Source organism: Dreissena polymorpha, chromosome 13 (genome assembly GCF_020536995.1).
Source record: "Dreissena polymorpha isolate Duluth1 chromosome 13, UMN_Dpol_1.0, whole genome shotgun sequence".
Lineage (NCBI taxonomy): Eukaryota > Metazoa > Mollusca > Bivalvia > Myida > Dreissenidae > Dreissena > Dreissena polymorpha.
Window position 1 is genome coordinate 24589074 of NC_068367.1, and position 13459 is coordinate 24602532.

A 13459-nucleotide genomic window follows, 5' to 3' on the forward strand; every position below is an offset into this window, starting at 1 on the left:
CCCTCCTGCGCTTTGAAATCTCACAGGAGCTATTTTAAACAAAACAATGCCCATAAGTTAGCCGAATATCAATGATGAAGCTCAAACTTCTTCTGTAGGTCATGTAGGTAGACTCGAATACCAAAAATCAACCGAATATTTGACAGCATTGCGTAAAAAACCTGCGGCAAACAGTTATATGGAAAATTCCAAGTCGAAGGCCAATAACTTCGCCAAAAATCAATGGACTGGAACAAATTTCACAATTTGTGTGTAGCTAATTTATGTAGACTCACATACAGTACCAGACATGAGCTCAATATCTGAAAGCATTGCATAAAACCTCCAAAAACAGTTACTATATAACAAAAATCTAAGTCCAAAGCCGATTATTTGTGCCAAAAAATCAATTGACCGCAACATATTTCACATTTTATCTGTAGGTAGACTCACACTAAAAATCGGCTCAATAACTGAAAGCGTTGAATTAAAAACCCCAAGAAAATGATTATTATACCGAAATGTTCGAAGTCCAAGGCCCATAACTTCCGCACAAATCAATGAACCGGAACTAATTTCACACATCATCTGTAGGGCATGTATGTGGACTCGCACACCAAAAATCCACTCAATATCTAAGAGCGTTGCCTAGAAAACATCGGAAAACCTTTATTTTAGAGAATATTTCCTTTATCTACGTTTGTCTCAAATCTCAAACACATTTTACTTTCTATTTATAGAAGTTCCTACCCTGGATTACATCCCATTGAAAAATAGTAATTCCCTTTTAAAAATGATCTTGTACGTGCCATAAATAAACATTATCTCCCTTTATTGCTGATAACTTCCCTTGGCAAAATTTAGATCAGTCAAAGGCCCGTATCTGCGTCAAAAATCAACAGACAGGAACAAATTTAAAACTTCATCTGTAGGCCATTTAGGTTGACTGGCATACCTCTGGTAAACAGTTATCATATAGAAAATGTCCAAAGCCATAAGTTCGCCAGAAATCAAAGTGCTGGAACAAATTCCACACTTCATCTGTAGGTCATGTAGATACTCACACACCAAAAACCAGCTCATCTGAAAGCGTTGCGTTAACAAATATTGGAAAACGGTTATTATAGAGCAAATTTCTATGTCCAAGGCCCATAACTTCTCATAAAATCAATGGACCGGAACAAATTACACACTTCATTTGTAGGTAATGTAAGTAGACTCGCCTACCAAAAATCAGCTCAATATCTGAAAGGTTTGCATAAAAAACAACTGGAAACACTTTCCTTGTAAAAAATGACAAGTACCTGCCATATATTTCAATCACCTTTAATATTTTATTACTGGTATACAGGCCATACGGCCCAGACTAAGTGTCCAGATGTGCGAACCATGCTGCCAATTTTTGCAGTCTATACGGCCCAGATTTGGGACCATACTGACCACATGTTTACATCATATAGATAATTTTAATACACAAACTACTACAATACTTGGCATGTTGTGCATACTATGAAACTGTTTATTAACACAATATTGAAGGAAGTGGAACACAAAATAAGTATTAATTCAGACATGGTCTGTACGGTCCGCAATCTGGGCCGTATTGTCCGCTAATCTGGGCTGTATAGTCCTTGAATCTGGGCTGTAAAGTCATTCTGTTTTACTTCCTTTTAGATCAATCAAAAGCCCATATCTGCGTCAAAAATCAATGGACTGCAATGCATTTTACACTTCATCTGTAGGTCCTGTAGCTGGACTCACATACCATCAGCTAAATATCTTAAAGCATTGTGTAAAAAACCCTCCGGAAAAAAAGAATGCTGGGCAGACAGACAGACAGTGCCACTTCTATATGCCACCCTACCACATAAAAATAACACTGTTGTAATTTGTGTTTGTAAGTTATTTTATTTCCAATGGTAAACAAATACAAAAAGACAAGGAACGTAAATAGTATTGCAAACACCTATTCTACGCAACAAATATTGCACACAAGCAAATCTTATATTGAATCGTCTTTTGCGATTCAGTGGAATGTTCTAGCATTGTTTTGGAATGTTCTACAAAGATATAATTAGGTGAACTAATTGTCAACTTATTCGATGTGCATGAATTTCAAAATAATGACAATAACAAAAATATTGCCATGAATATGTGCTGCAGCTTCAGAAATCACTGAAAACACACCTGATTGTTCTGACTGAGAATTATCAAAATAGTTCCAAGGCACCTTACATTCAAATGAATTTTAAATGTACCGTTTGCTTACATGATTTTAGAAATATACATTTGATTTTAAGAATAATACAACTCTGAATGAGATGAAAGCATCCTAAGTGTTGGGGTACAGATGTATGGGTATAAATTCATACTTAAAAGTAAGAAAACACTTTGATAACTGAAATTTTATAAAAGGGTAATTCGACCAGTGAATGTATTGTTTAATAAAATGAAAACATCCATTGCAGAATATTAAATTTTATACCTACTAATCACACAAAAATGACGACTCAAACCTGAAAATCACTTACAGAAAACTATTCACATTAACAATAAATTATGCTAAATCTTATGTCATAAATACATGTAAATATATAAATTCTGATTACATGCATGTCAAATGAGTATATACTAAAGTATGCCTATTTAAAATGAAATAAAATCACGATAGAATAAACAATGACAGTAACAAATATCACAGTTTTGTATCACAGATGACCATAATCATCAAGAAACAACAAATAATCAATGATAAAAGCAACACAGAAGTGTTGTTTTAAATACAGCCATACATGTACATTATATAACACTGGTATATTCATATACTATGACGAGAAAAAAAGGCCATCCTTTGTTGCGTATAAGTTGCATAAATCCTATTTTAAAAAGCTTCAAGTTGTAACTAGTATAAATTATAACAGTAGGACAACAAGATGGCCTGAAAGGCCCAAAGTCGCTCACCTGAGATAACAAGATATTATTGGGACAAATCTGACCAAGTTTCACAAAGATCGGAAAATAAATGTGGCCTCTAGAGTGTTAACAAGGTTTTACTATAGCCATATAAGGAAAAATGCTCCGCCCCCTGGCAGCCATGTTTTTCAACCAACCGGCATCATTTTAAAACTCATCCAAGATATTATCGGGATGAATCTTCTGACCAAGTTTCATGAAGATCGGACAGTAAATGTGGCCTCTAGAGTGTTAACAAGATTTTACTATAGCCATATAAGGAAAAATGCCCCGCCCCTTGGAAGCCATTTTTTAAAAGCAAACATAATTATTTTCGAACTCATCCAAGATATCACTGAGACCAATCTTCTGACCAAATTTCATGAAGATTAGACAATAAATGTGGCCTCTAGAGTGTTAACAAGATTTTACAATAGCCATATAAGGAAAAATGCCCCGCCCCTTGGCAGCCATGTTTTTCAAGCAAAGGTTACCATTTTTTAACTCATCCAAGATATCAGTGGGACAAATCTTCTGAGCAAGTTTCATGAAGATAGGAAAATAATTGTGGCCTCTAGAGTGTTAACATGGTTTTACAATAGCCATATAAGGAAAAATGCCCCACCCCCCTGGCGACCTTGTTTTTCAACCAACCGGCATCATTTTTGATGTCGTCCAAGATATTTTTGGGATGAATCTTCTGACCAAGTTTCATGAAGATCAGACAATAAATGTGGCCTCTAGAGCGTTAACAAGATTTTACTATAGCCATATATAGCCATATAAGGAAAAGTGCCATCTCCCCTTTGCAGCCATGTTTTTCAAGCAAACGTAACCATTTTCGAACTCATCCAAGATATCATTAAAACCAATCTTCTGACCAAATTTCATGAAGATTGGAAAATAAATGTGGCCTCTAGAGAGTGAACAAGGCAAATGTTGACGTCGCACAACGGACAACACACGACGGACAACGCACGACGGACAAAAGGCGATCACAAAAGCTCACCATTAGCACGTTGTGCTCAGGTGAGCTAAAAAGTGCTTACTTGATTAATATGCATGTAGTTGCCAGTTGTATTATATTATTTAATACAGGTCATTGATATACTTGTGTTAAATGTATATGTTTCACTGATATGAGGGGATAATTGTCACATAGATTAACAGCAGATACAATGCCAACAACTATATTGAAAACAATCAAAACACAGGACAAATTTGCTCCATGTATAACTCATTCATGTACATACATGATTTTACATGCATACATGTACAAGGGCTATTCCAGAATATAGCAGACAAAATGCTTAAATGTGCTTTCAGGCACATCAGTGTAACCAAATTTTACCAGTCGCCATGGTGTAATGGATATGGTATCCCCCTAGCCACCAGGAGATCACGGGCTCCATTCCCACTGTGAGAGCGTTCTTTAGATCTCCCCCCAAAGACACCAAGTACTGGTTCTAAGCCCAGAAAACGGACTCGAGAGCATTTCAATAAGCCTGAGGCTTAAGATGCAATCGAGCTAAAATAATTAGGTTTAAACTAAACTAAATTTTACAAGGAATGTTAATTATCTAAGTGACATTTGGTACAGAAATATGATATATAAAAAAAGTACCGAAATAGATATGAACTCCACAATAGTATGATGGATCGCCCCATGTACAAAGAAATTTATATAGTTGATTTCACTTGTTAAGATCCCTTGACAACGGTTTATAAGTTCATGATTCTTCAATTATTCGCTCATCCTGATTATGCTGCTATTTTTCTCTCTATATATTTTAATACGGTTTTGTGCAAAGCACTTTTGCAAAAAGATACAACAAAACATTGCTACTACAGCATGTGATATTTATGTTGCACTTTTTTTAAATACACTATTAACCAACATTTAGCTTAAACAAGGGCTGTTTGTAAAACATGCATGCCACCCCCCCCCCCCATATGGGCTGTCAGTTGTAGTGGCAGCCATTGTGTGAATACGTTTTTTGTCACTGTGACCTTGACCTTTGACCTAGTGACCTGAAAGTCAACAGGGGTCATCTGCCAGTCATGATCAATGTACCTATTAAGTTTCATGATCCTAGGCCAAATTATTCTTGAGTTATCATCAGGAAACCACTTTACTGTTTCGAGTCACTGTGACCTTGACCTTTGACCTAGTGACCTGAAAATTAATAGGGGTCATCTCATTTTATTGTGTTTATGCCAGGATTAGAAAGGTATGAATAAAGGGTATCATGCCACCAGACATGATCTAATCAACATAGTTATAAACTAACACAAAGTGTTTCTGATGTTGAGCACAAAACGTTGGCGTACATATGTTGAACAACAGTGATCTCATTCAAATTTACTTTGTACTTTTAACATTGGAAACATTTCATTGAAAATTGGAATAACATTCAAAAATTGTCAATCCATTAAACTGTCCAAATATAATATAAGTATTAATAGATCTAATTCTGTTGATAGTATTCTGGAAAAGCCCTCATTATAAAAATACCGATATTTTTTTACAAAATGTAAGGAACACTAGGACATTTATAGCTTACAATAATAAAACATGAGTCTTATGGTTACATGTCATGTTTGAACATGTTTCATAACTTCGTAAAAATATCTTAAATATTATATCAAAAACACAAGTATTTTCTTAAATGATATCTTTTACCCAAGTGGTCATGAACAAAATAACTCAAGTGTTTATTTTTTATTCACATAAAATTGTATTTACAAGTAGAAATATATATGAGCAGCAATAAGTGAATTAAGAATGCATATTTCAATAACTCATTCTTGGGTACATGTGTTACCTAGTTTGTCTCTCCGTTCAAAAAACAACAACAACAAATGAGATATTTTTGGAAAAAAAATTCTTTTGAAGCTTAGAAAACACCACTTAATGCCTTAAAATATTCCTCATATAATTATCAAACAACAAAATATAAAAAAACTCATATTTTTCGTTAAATTTTCTTTTATCTTATTATTAGTTACTACAAAGACTGTCTTCCTAGCCCTTGAGTATTTTTATCGTTCCTTTTTGATTACAGGCACTATATTGAGCAATTAGGGTTGTCCAGCACATCTATACATTGCATTGTATGGCATATGATGATATGAGTTGTGTTCTGAGAAAACTGGGCTTAATGCAAGGGCGTAAAGTGTCATCCCAGATTAGCCTGTGCAGTCCGCACAGGCTAATCAGGGATGACCCTATCCGCCTAAATTGGATTTTTGCTAAGAAGAGACTTCATTTAAACAAAAATGTCATAAAAGCGGAAAGTGTACAGGCTAATCTGGGACGACACTTTAAGCACAGGCATTATGCCCAGTTTTCTCAGAACGCAGCTCATATGATGATCACAGCTCTCTTCAGCTGCTCACGCAGGTAGCAGGGTCCTCTGTTTTTGATCCAAACTGTATCATCTCCACCATTTCTGATGAAGCCTTCTGCATGAACTTCTTCACACGGGGATCTGTGCGCCTTCGGCTGTAGATGATACGCAGCACATATTGTGCGCTCACTTTCTTCTGAAAGCATTGCTCTACTAAATTTAGAAGTTCAAGGTTTTTCCATGAATACGGGTGCTGGTCGTCGACATATGGCTTCACAAAATAGAAACTCGAACTTGAATCAAAGAATATTGTATTTCTGGACTCTGAAGAAATTGTTGAAATAAGGGATTGTGGGGTTCCCTGCATTCGACACGTACTGATTCTTCTTTGCACACTACTGTAACTTGCGGTGAAGTCGGCTGACTCTACAGAGTCTAGCAACGCAGATTCAGCAGAATTAACCTTCCCAATTTGTTGCAACATTTCATCATCTGTTCCTACCCTTCCCTGTAAAGGATGCACATCATTTTCCCTGGAAATACATGCTGACACCAATGTAGGCTCTACAGACATGCCTGAATGCAATGACTGTCTACTGGTATTCTGCAATGTTTCTTGAACTCCATTTTGTGATGCATCCTGCTCTCTATTATTGGGCCCTTTTTTCAAGTAACCCCCATGCCCTGTTTTTAACGCAGGGGTATAAGCTTTCAGTCCCGACTGTCTGGACAGCGCCTGCAGGTTGTGTTTCAGGCCGCCAGGATTAGGAGTCTCCCTGGGTGTGTGGGTATTGCTGGCTGCCCCAGACCACAGTCCCTTCCCCGGGGCCTGGATATGGATTGTCATCTCTGGATAGGGACTCTCCGACCTGCTCAAGGGGCTGTCTCCTGAGAACAGAAGATTATATGAGGTTTGTTATGGTAAAAAAAGGCTAAATGCATGTGCATAACGTGTCGTCCCAGATTAGCCTGTGCAGAATGGATCAGGGATGACACTTTCTGCTTTTATGCGTTTTTTTCACTAAAGGAAGACTCTTCCAAACAAAAATCCAGTTTAAGCCGAAAGTTTGGTCGCTGATAAGCCAGTCTTGACTGCACAGGCTAATCTGTGATTATACTTTAAACACACGCATTAAGCCTAGGTTTTCACAGAATGAGGCCTTTACATGTACGTCTGTTAAAACACTGATCAGGGTTTGGACAGGATAAGCATTCAAAAAAAGATGTGTTTGTGAAACACTATGTCCCCCCCATATATTTGACCTTTGACTTTGAAGGATGACCTTGACCTTTCACCACTCAAAATGTGCAGCGCCATGAGGTTCACATGCATGCCAAATATCAAGTTGCTATCTTCAATATTGCAAAAGTTATAGCCAATGTTAAAGTTTGATGCAAACAAACCAACAAGCCAACAAACAAACCAACAAACAGACAGGGCAAAAATAATATGTCCCCCAGTATACACTGGGAGACATAAAAAAAGTAAGCTTTAAATGGATCATGGGATTTTATAGTCATAGTGTAATGACATATTGTTATAATAATTATACTAATTATAAAATGATCAGGAACAGAAATTGTTTAACTTGGTTGTTTGGCCACACAAACAATCTGAAAAAAAATAAATAACAAGAGCTGTCTCCATAGGATTGACATATGCCCCCAATAAACGCTTTGATAGATATTATGAGCATTTTTTGAAACCTAAACGCGGACCTAAGGTCAAGGTCAAAGGAGTCAAAATTTGTGTGCGTATGGAAAGGCCTTGCCCATATACACATGCATACCAAATATGAATGTTACATCTGAAGCGACATAGAAGTTATGTGCATTTTTTGAAACCTAAACGCAAAGTGTGAAGGACAGACAGACGGAGAGATGGACAGACAGTGCGATCACTATATGCCCTCCTTCGGGGGCATAATAACCATACAAATTAATAATAAACATGCATAGATGTTCTTAAATATGTTGTGTTTAAATTTTTTACAACATAACATACCAGTCTGTTTTTAAGCCTAAATGTTCTTTGTGGCAACTAGCCTTGATTATGGTGCAATATGCAAGAATTAAAAGATTTATCAATAATTAAACAAACATCCTCACATGAAATGGATTTAGTAAAGATATATAAATTGTAACCCCATCTTTTATTTACTTTAAGAATGCCAATTGTATTAATGATTCTTGCTCTGGGAAACCAGGGTTTTATGCAAGTGCAGGGTTTAATGCAAGTGCAGGGTTTTATGCAAGTGCAGGGTTTTATGCAAGTGCAGGGTTTTATGCAAGTGCAGGGTTTAATGCAAGTGCAGGGTTTTATGCAAGTGCAGGGTTTTATGCAAGTGCAGGGTTTTATGCAAGTGCAGGGTTTTATGCAAGTACAGGGTTTAATGCAAGTGCAGGGTTTATGCAAGTGCAGGGTTTTATGCAAGTGCAGGGTTTTATGCAAGTGCAGGGTTTTATGCAAGTGCAAGGTTTTATGCAAGTGCAGGGTTTTATGCAAGTGCATGGTTTATTGCAAGTGCAGGGTTTACTGCAAGTGCAGGGTTTATTGCAAGTGCAGGGTTTATTGCAAGTGCAGGGTTTAATGAAAGTGCAGGGTTTTATGCAAGTGCAGGGTTTATTGCAAGTGCAGGGTTTATTGCAAGTGCAGGGTTTTATGCAAGTGCAGGGTTTTATGCAAGTGCAGGGTTTATTGCAAGTGCAGGGTTTAATGAAAGTGCAGGGTTTTATGCAAGTGCAGGGTTTATTGCAAGTGCAGGGTTTATTGCAAGTGCAGGGTTTATTGCAAGTGCAGGGTTTAATGAAAGTGCAGGGTTTATTGCAAGTGCAGGGTTTATTGCAAGTGCAGGGTTTAATGAAAGTGCAGGGTTTATTGCAAGTGCAGGGTTAAATGAAAGTGCAGGGTTTATTGCAAGTGCAGGGTTTATTGCAAGTGCAGGGTTTAATGAAAGTGCAGGGTTTAATACAAATGCAGGGTTTTATGCAAGTGCAGGGTTTATTGCAAGTGCAGGGTTTTATGCAAGTGCAGGGTTTTATGCAAGTGCAGGGTTTAATGAAAGTGCATGGTTTAATACAAATGCATAAAGTGTCTTCCCAGATGAGCCTGTGCATTCCACAATTTTCCGCCTGAACACAATTTTTGTTTACAAAGAGACTTCTTGTCAACAAATACCAAACAACAAACAGTCCATCCCTGATTAGCCTGTGCAGATGCAAATGCATTAAATCCTGTTTTCCCACATTGCAGCTCAGTAGTATTTTTCTTTTGTCCTTTGATAAGTGCAATACTCACGTCCTCCTGAGTCTCCGTCAATGTCTGCTATTATTTCCCAGTCAATGAGTCTCTGTGCGATGTGCTGGGCCCTCTCTCGCTTGTACATTTGCTCTCCGGCATTCAGGGCAGGGTCTGGAGAGGCAAAGGTTACATTACCATTCTTACATTAGAAACATACTATAATTTGTTAAGCAAAAACATTAAAGAAAAATAAATGAAAGAGGAAGAGTTTCTTTATGGTTTAATTCCCCAGGAGGTTAACTTGCAACTTAACCTTGCAATAGGCTCAAGGTCTAAGGAATAATGTCAGATACTTGTAATTGGAAACAAAGTAAATCTAGCCATGGAACTTTATGAGTAATATTGTTTGGATGATGCAGATTTTTTCACGTATGATGTTTTATTGTTTTGAAAAACAACTTTTCACATACTTTGACAAGGTATATGTCACGGTAGCATTTTTTATTTTAAGAAACAAGAAATCAATCGCACAAACAAAGTCTTAGACATATTTATAGATTTTAACATTTAATTGAATATGTCTTGTTCTGGAAAAACTGGGCTTAGTGCATGTGCATGAAGTGTCGTTCCAGATAAGCCTGTGCAGACACTAAGCCTGTGCAGACACTAAGCCTGTGCATACACTAAGCCTGTGCAGACACTAAGCCTGTGCAGACACTAAGCCTGTGCAGACACTAAGCCTGTGCAGACACTAAGCCTGTGCAGACACTTAGCCTGTGCAGACACTAAGCCTGTGCAGACACTAAGCCTGTGCAGACACTAATCAGGGACAATATAAGCCTGTGCAGACACTAATCAGGGACAACATAAGCCTGTGCAGACACTAATCAGGGACAACATAAGCCTATGCAGACACTAATCAGGGACAATATAAGCCTGTGCAGACACTAATCAGGGACAACATAAGCCTGTGCAGACACTAATCAGGGACAACATAAGCCTGTGCAGACACTAATCAGGGACAACATAAGCCTGTGCAGACACTAATCAGGGACAACATAAGCCTGTGCAGACACTAATCAGGGACAACATAAGCCTGTGCAGACACTAATCAGGGACAACATAAGCCTGTGCAGACACTAATCAGGGACAACATAAGCCTGTGCAGACACTAATCAGGGACAACATAAGCCTGTGCAGACACTAATCAGGGACAATATAAGCCTGTGCAGACACTAATCAGGGACAACATAAGCCTTGCAGACACTAATCAGGGACAACATAAGCCTGTGCAGACACTAATCAGGGACAACATAAGCCTGTGCAGACACTAATCAGGGACAATATAAGCCTGTGCAGACACTAATCAGGGACAATATAAGCCTGTGCAGACACTAATCAGGGACAATATAAGCCTGTGCAGACACTAATCAGGGACAATAATTTTTGCTTTAATGTTGTTGTTTTTAAAAAGAAGTATCTCATGAACAAAAATCCAGTCCAGCGGAAAGTGTCGTTCCTGATTAGCCTGTGCAGATTACAAGGCTAATATGGGACCAAAACGTTAAGCAATGCATTAAGCCAAGTTTTCTCTAGAAGTAGGCTCATATCAAGTACATACCTAGGTTCTCAGCCAAGTTTTCTCTAGAAGTAAGCTCATATCAAGTACATACCTAGGTTCTCAGCCAAGTTTTCTCTAGAAGTAAGCTCATATCAAGTACATACCTAGGTTCTCAGCCAAGTTTTCTCTAGAAATAGGCTCATATCAAGTACATACCTAGGTTCTCAGCCAAGTTTTCTCTAGAAGTAAGCTCATATCAAGAACATACCTAGGTTCTCAGCCAAGTTTTCTCTAGAAGTAAGCTCATATCAAGTACATACCTAGGTTCTCAGCCAAGTTTTCTCTAGAAGTAGGCTAATATCAAGTACATACCTAGGTTCTCAGCCAAGTTTTCTCTAGAAGTAAGCTCATATCAAGTACATACCTAGGTTCTCAAACAAGTTTTCTCTAGAAGTAAGCTCATATCAAGTACATACCTAGGTTCTCAGCCAAGTTTTCTCTAGAAGTAAGCTCATATCAAGTACATACCTAGGTTCTCAGCCAAGTTTTCTCTAGAAGTAAGCTCATATCAAGTACATACCTAGGTTCTCAGCCAAGTTTTCTCTAGAAGTAAGCTCATATCAAGTACATACCTAGGTTCTCAGCCAAGTTTTCTCTAGAAATAGGCTCATATCAATTACATACCTAGGTTCTCAGCCAAGTTTTCTCTAGAAGTAAGCTCATATCAAGTACACACATACATGTACCTAGGTTATCAGCCAAGTTTTCTCTAGAAATAGGCTCACATCAAGTACATACCTAGGTTCTCAAACAAGTTTTCTCTAGAAATAGGCTCATATCAAGTACATACCTAGGTTCTCAGCCAAGTTTTCTCTTGAAGTAGGCTCATATCAAGTACATACCTAGGTTCTCAAACAAGTTTTCTCTAGAAGTAAGCTCATATCAAGTACATACCTAGGTTCTCAAACCAGTTTTCTCTAGAAATAGGCTCATATCAAGTACATACCTAGGTTCTCAGCCAAGTTTTCTCTTGAAGTAGGCTCATATCAAGTACTTACCTAGGTTCTCAAACAAGTTTTCTCTAGAAGTAGGGTCATATCGAGTACATACCTAGGTTCTCAAACAAGCCGATGTTGGAGAGGATCCAGTGTATGAGTTCTGATCCACTGAACCCCTTCTTGTACCTCTGCAGGTCACACTTGAGTCTCTGTCTCACAAGGAGAACGGTTTCATACATGGAGTCTGTGCTGCTTGAGTCTGAACTTGTGCTCTTGAATATGAAAGAGTTTACTCTTTACCTTTCAGATATGCATTAAGATTCACTTGTTGTTCCTTAGAAAATCAAATTAAATTAATGACCTTTCTTTCTAGATTCAAGTTTTCACTTTTAGCCATCAGATACTGATGAGCAAAAAACAGCATAAAACCTGAACAGATTGTGAGTTACTTGCAGGCTGTTCTGGTTTTATACTGGTTGCATATATCCATTTCATTTTGCTTCTGAGTGGGAAAGGATAATTAGTCTGTGTTTCAACATTTATCTGGAGTAATTCTTAAACAAAGATTTGTTTATGGAATACTTGTTTGTTCCTGGTGCATATGGGAAGAGCCATTTATGAAAATCAAGAAATAATACTTAAGTTAATATTCGTTGTCTTTGCACATCTAAGTAATATTATATTTTATGATATGATTATAGATAGTCCGACAAAAATACTGCTGTATTTTTGGTATGAAATACAGAAAACCATATCTCAAAGTGTGAAATCAGATTCTCTACAGCTGAGAAAACCCTAATATTGAACTACTTTATTAATCTACCCATCATAATGATGTCATGATAGCATATCAACATTCGTGTAGTTTAATATAATGCCTTGCTTGTGATGTTGTTTTTGATAGTAAAAAGGCTTATAACAAATTGATTATTTCGTGGCTGTGGTGTCCCAATGGTTTATATCGCACACATTGCTTGAAATTGGGTTTCACTCGCCCTACAGGCTTTGAAATACAATATCATAACAAGAAGTGTTTGTGAAACACAATGTCCCCCTATATGATGTTTGACCTTGAAGGATGACCTTGACCCCTATATGATGTTTGACCTTGAAGGATGACCTTGACCCTTCACCACTCAAAATGTGCAGCTCCATGAGATACACATGCATTTCAAATATAAAATTGCTAGCTTCAATATTGCAGAAGTGACATTACCTGAGCAATTTTGACCAATATATTTGACCTTGAAGGATGACCTTGACCTTTCACCACTCAAAATGTGCAGCTCCATGAGATACACATGCATGCCAAATATCAAGTTACAATCTTCAATTTTGCAAAAGTATTCATAAAATAAGCAATTTGGGCTACATATAT

General features: G+C 37.4%; 1 protein-coding gene across 1 annotated transcript in view; it reads right to left on the bottom strand.

Annotated features, from left to right (window-relative positions):
* Positions 1-1867: 1867 nt before the first annotated feature.
* The window catches only part of LOC127856367 (uncharacterized), a 69077-nt gene continuing 57485 nt past the window's right edge, over positions 1868-13459 (bottom strand). Inside the window, exons 28-30 of the mRNA XM_052392512.1 lie at positions 12194-12353; positions 9580-9693; positions 1868-7169 (exon numbers count right to left, since the gene is read on the bottom strand). Of these exons, the coding sequence (XP_052248472.1) occupies positions 6319-7169; positions 9580-9693; positions 12194-12353 (1125 nt within the window). The 3' untranslated portion in view covers positions 1868-6318. The remainder of the gene's footprint in view (positions 7170-9579; positions 9694-12193; positions 12354-13459) is intronic.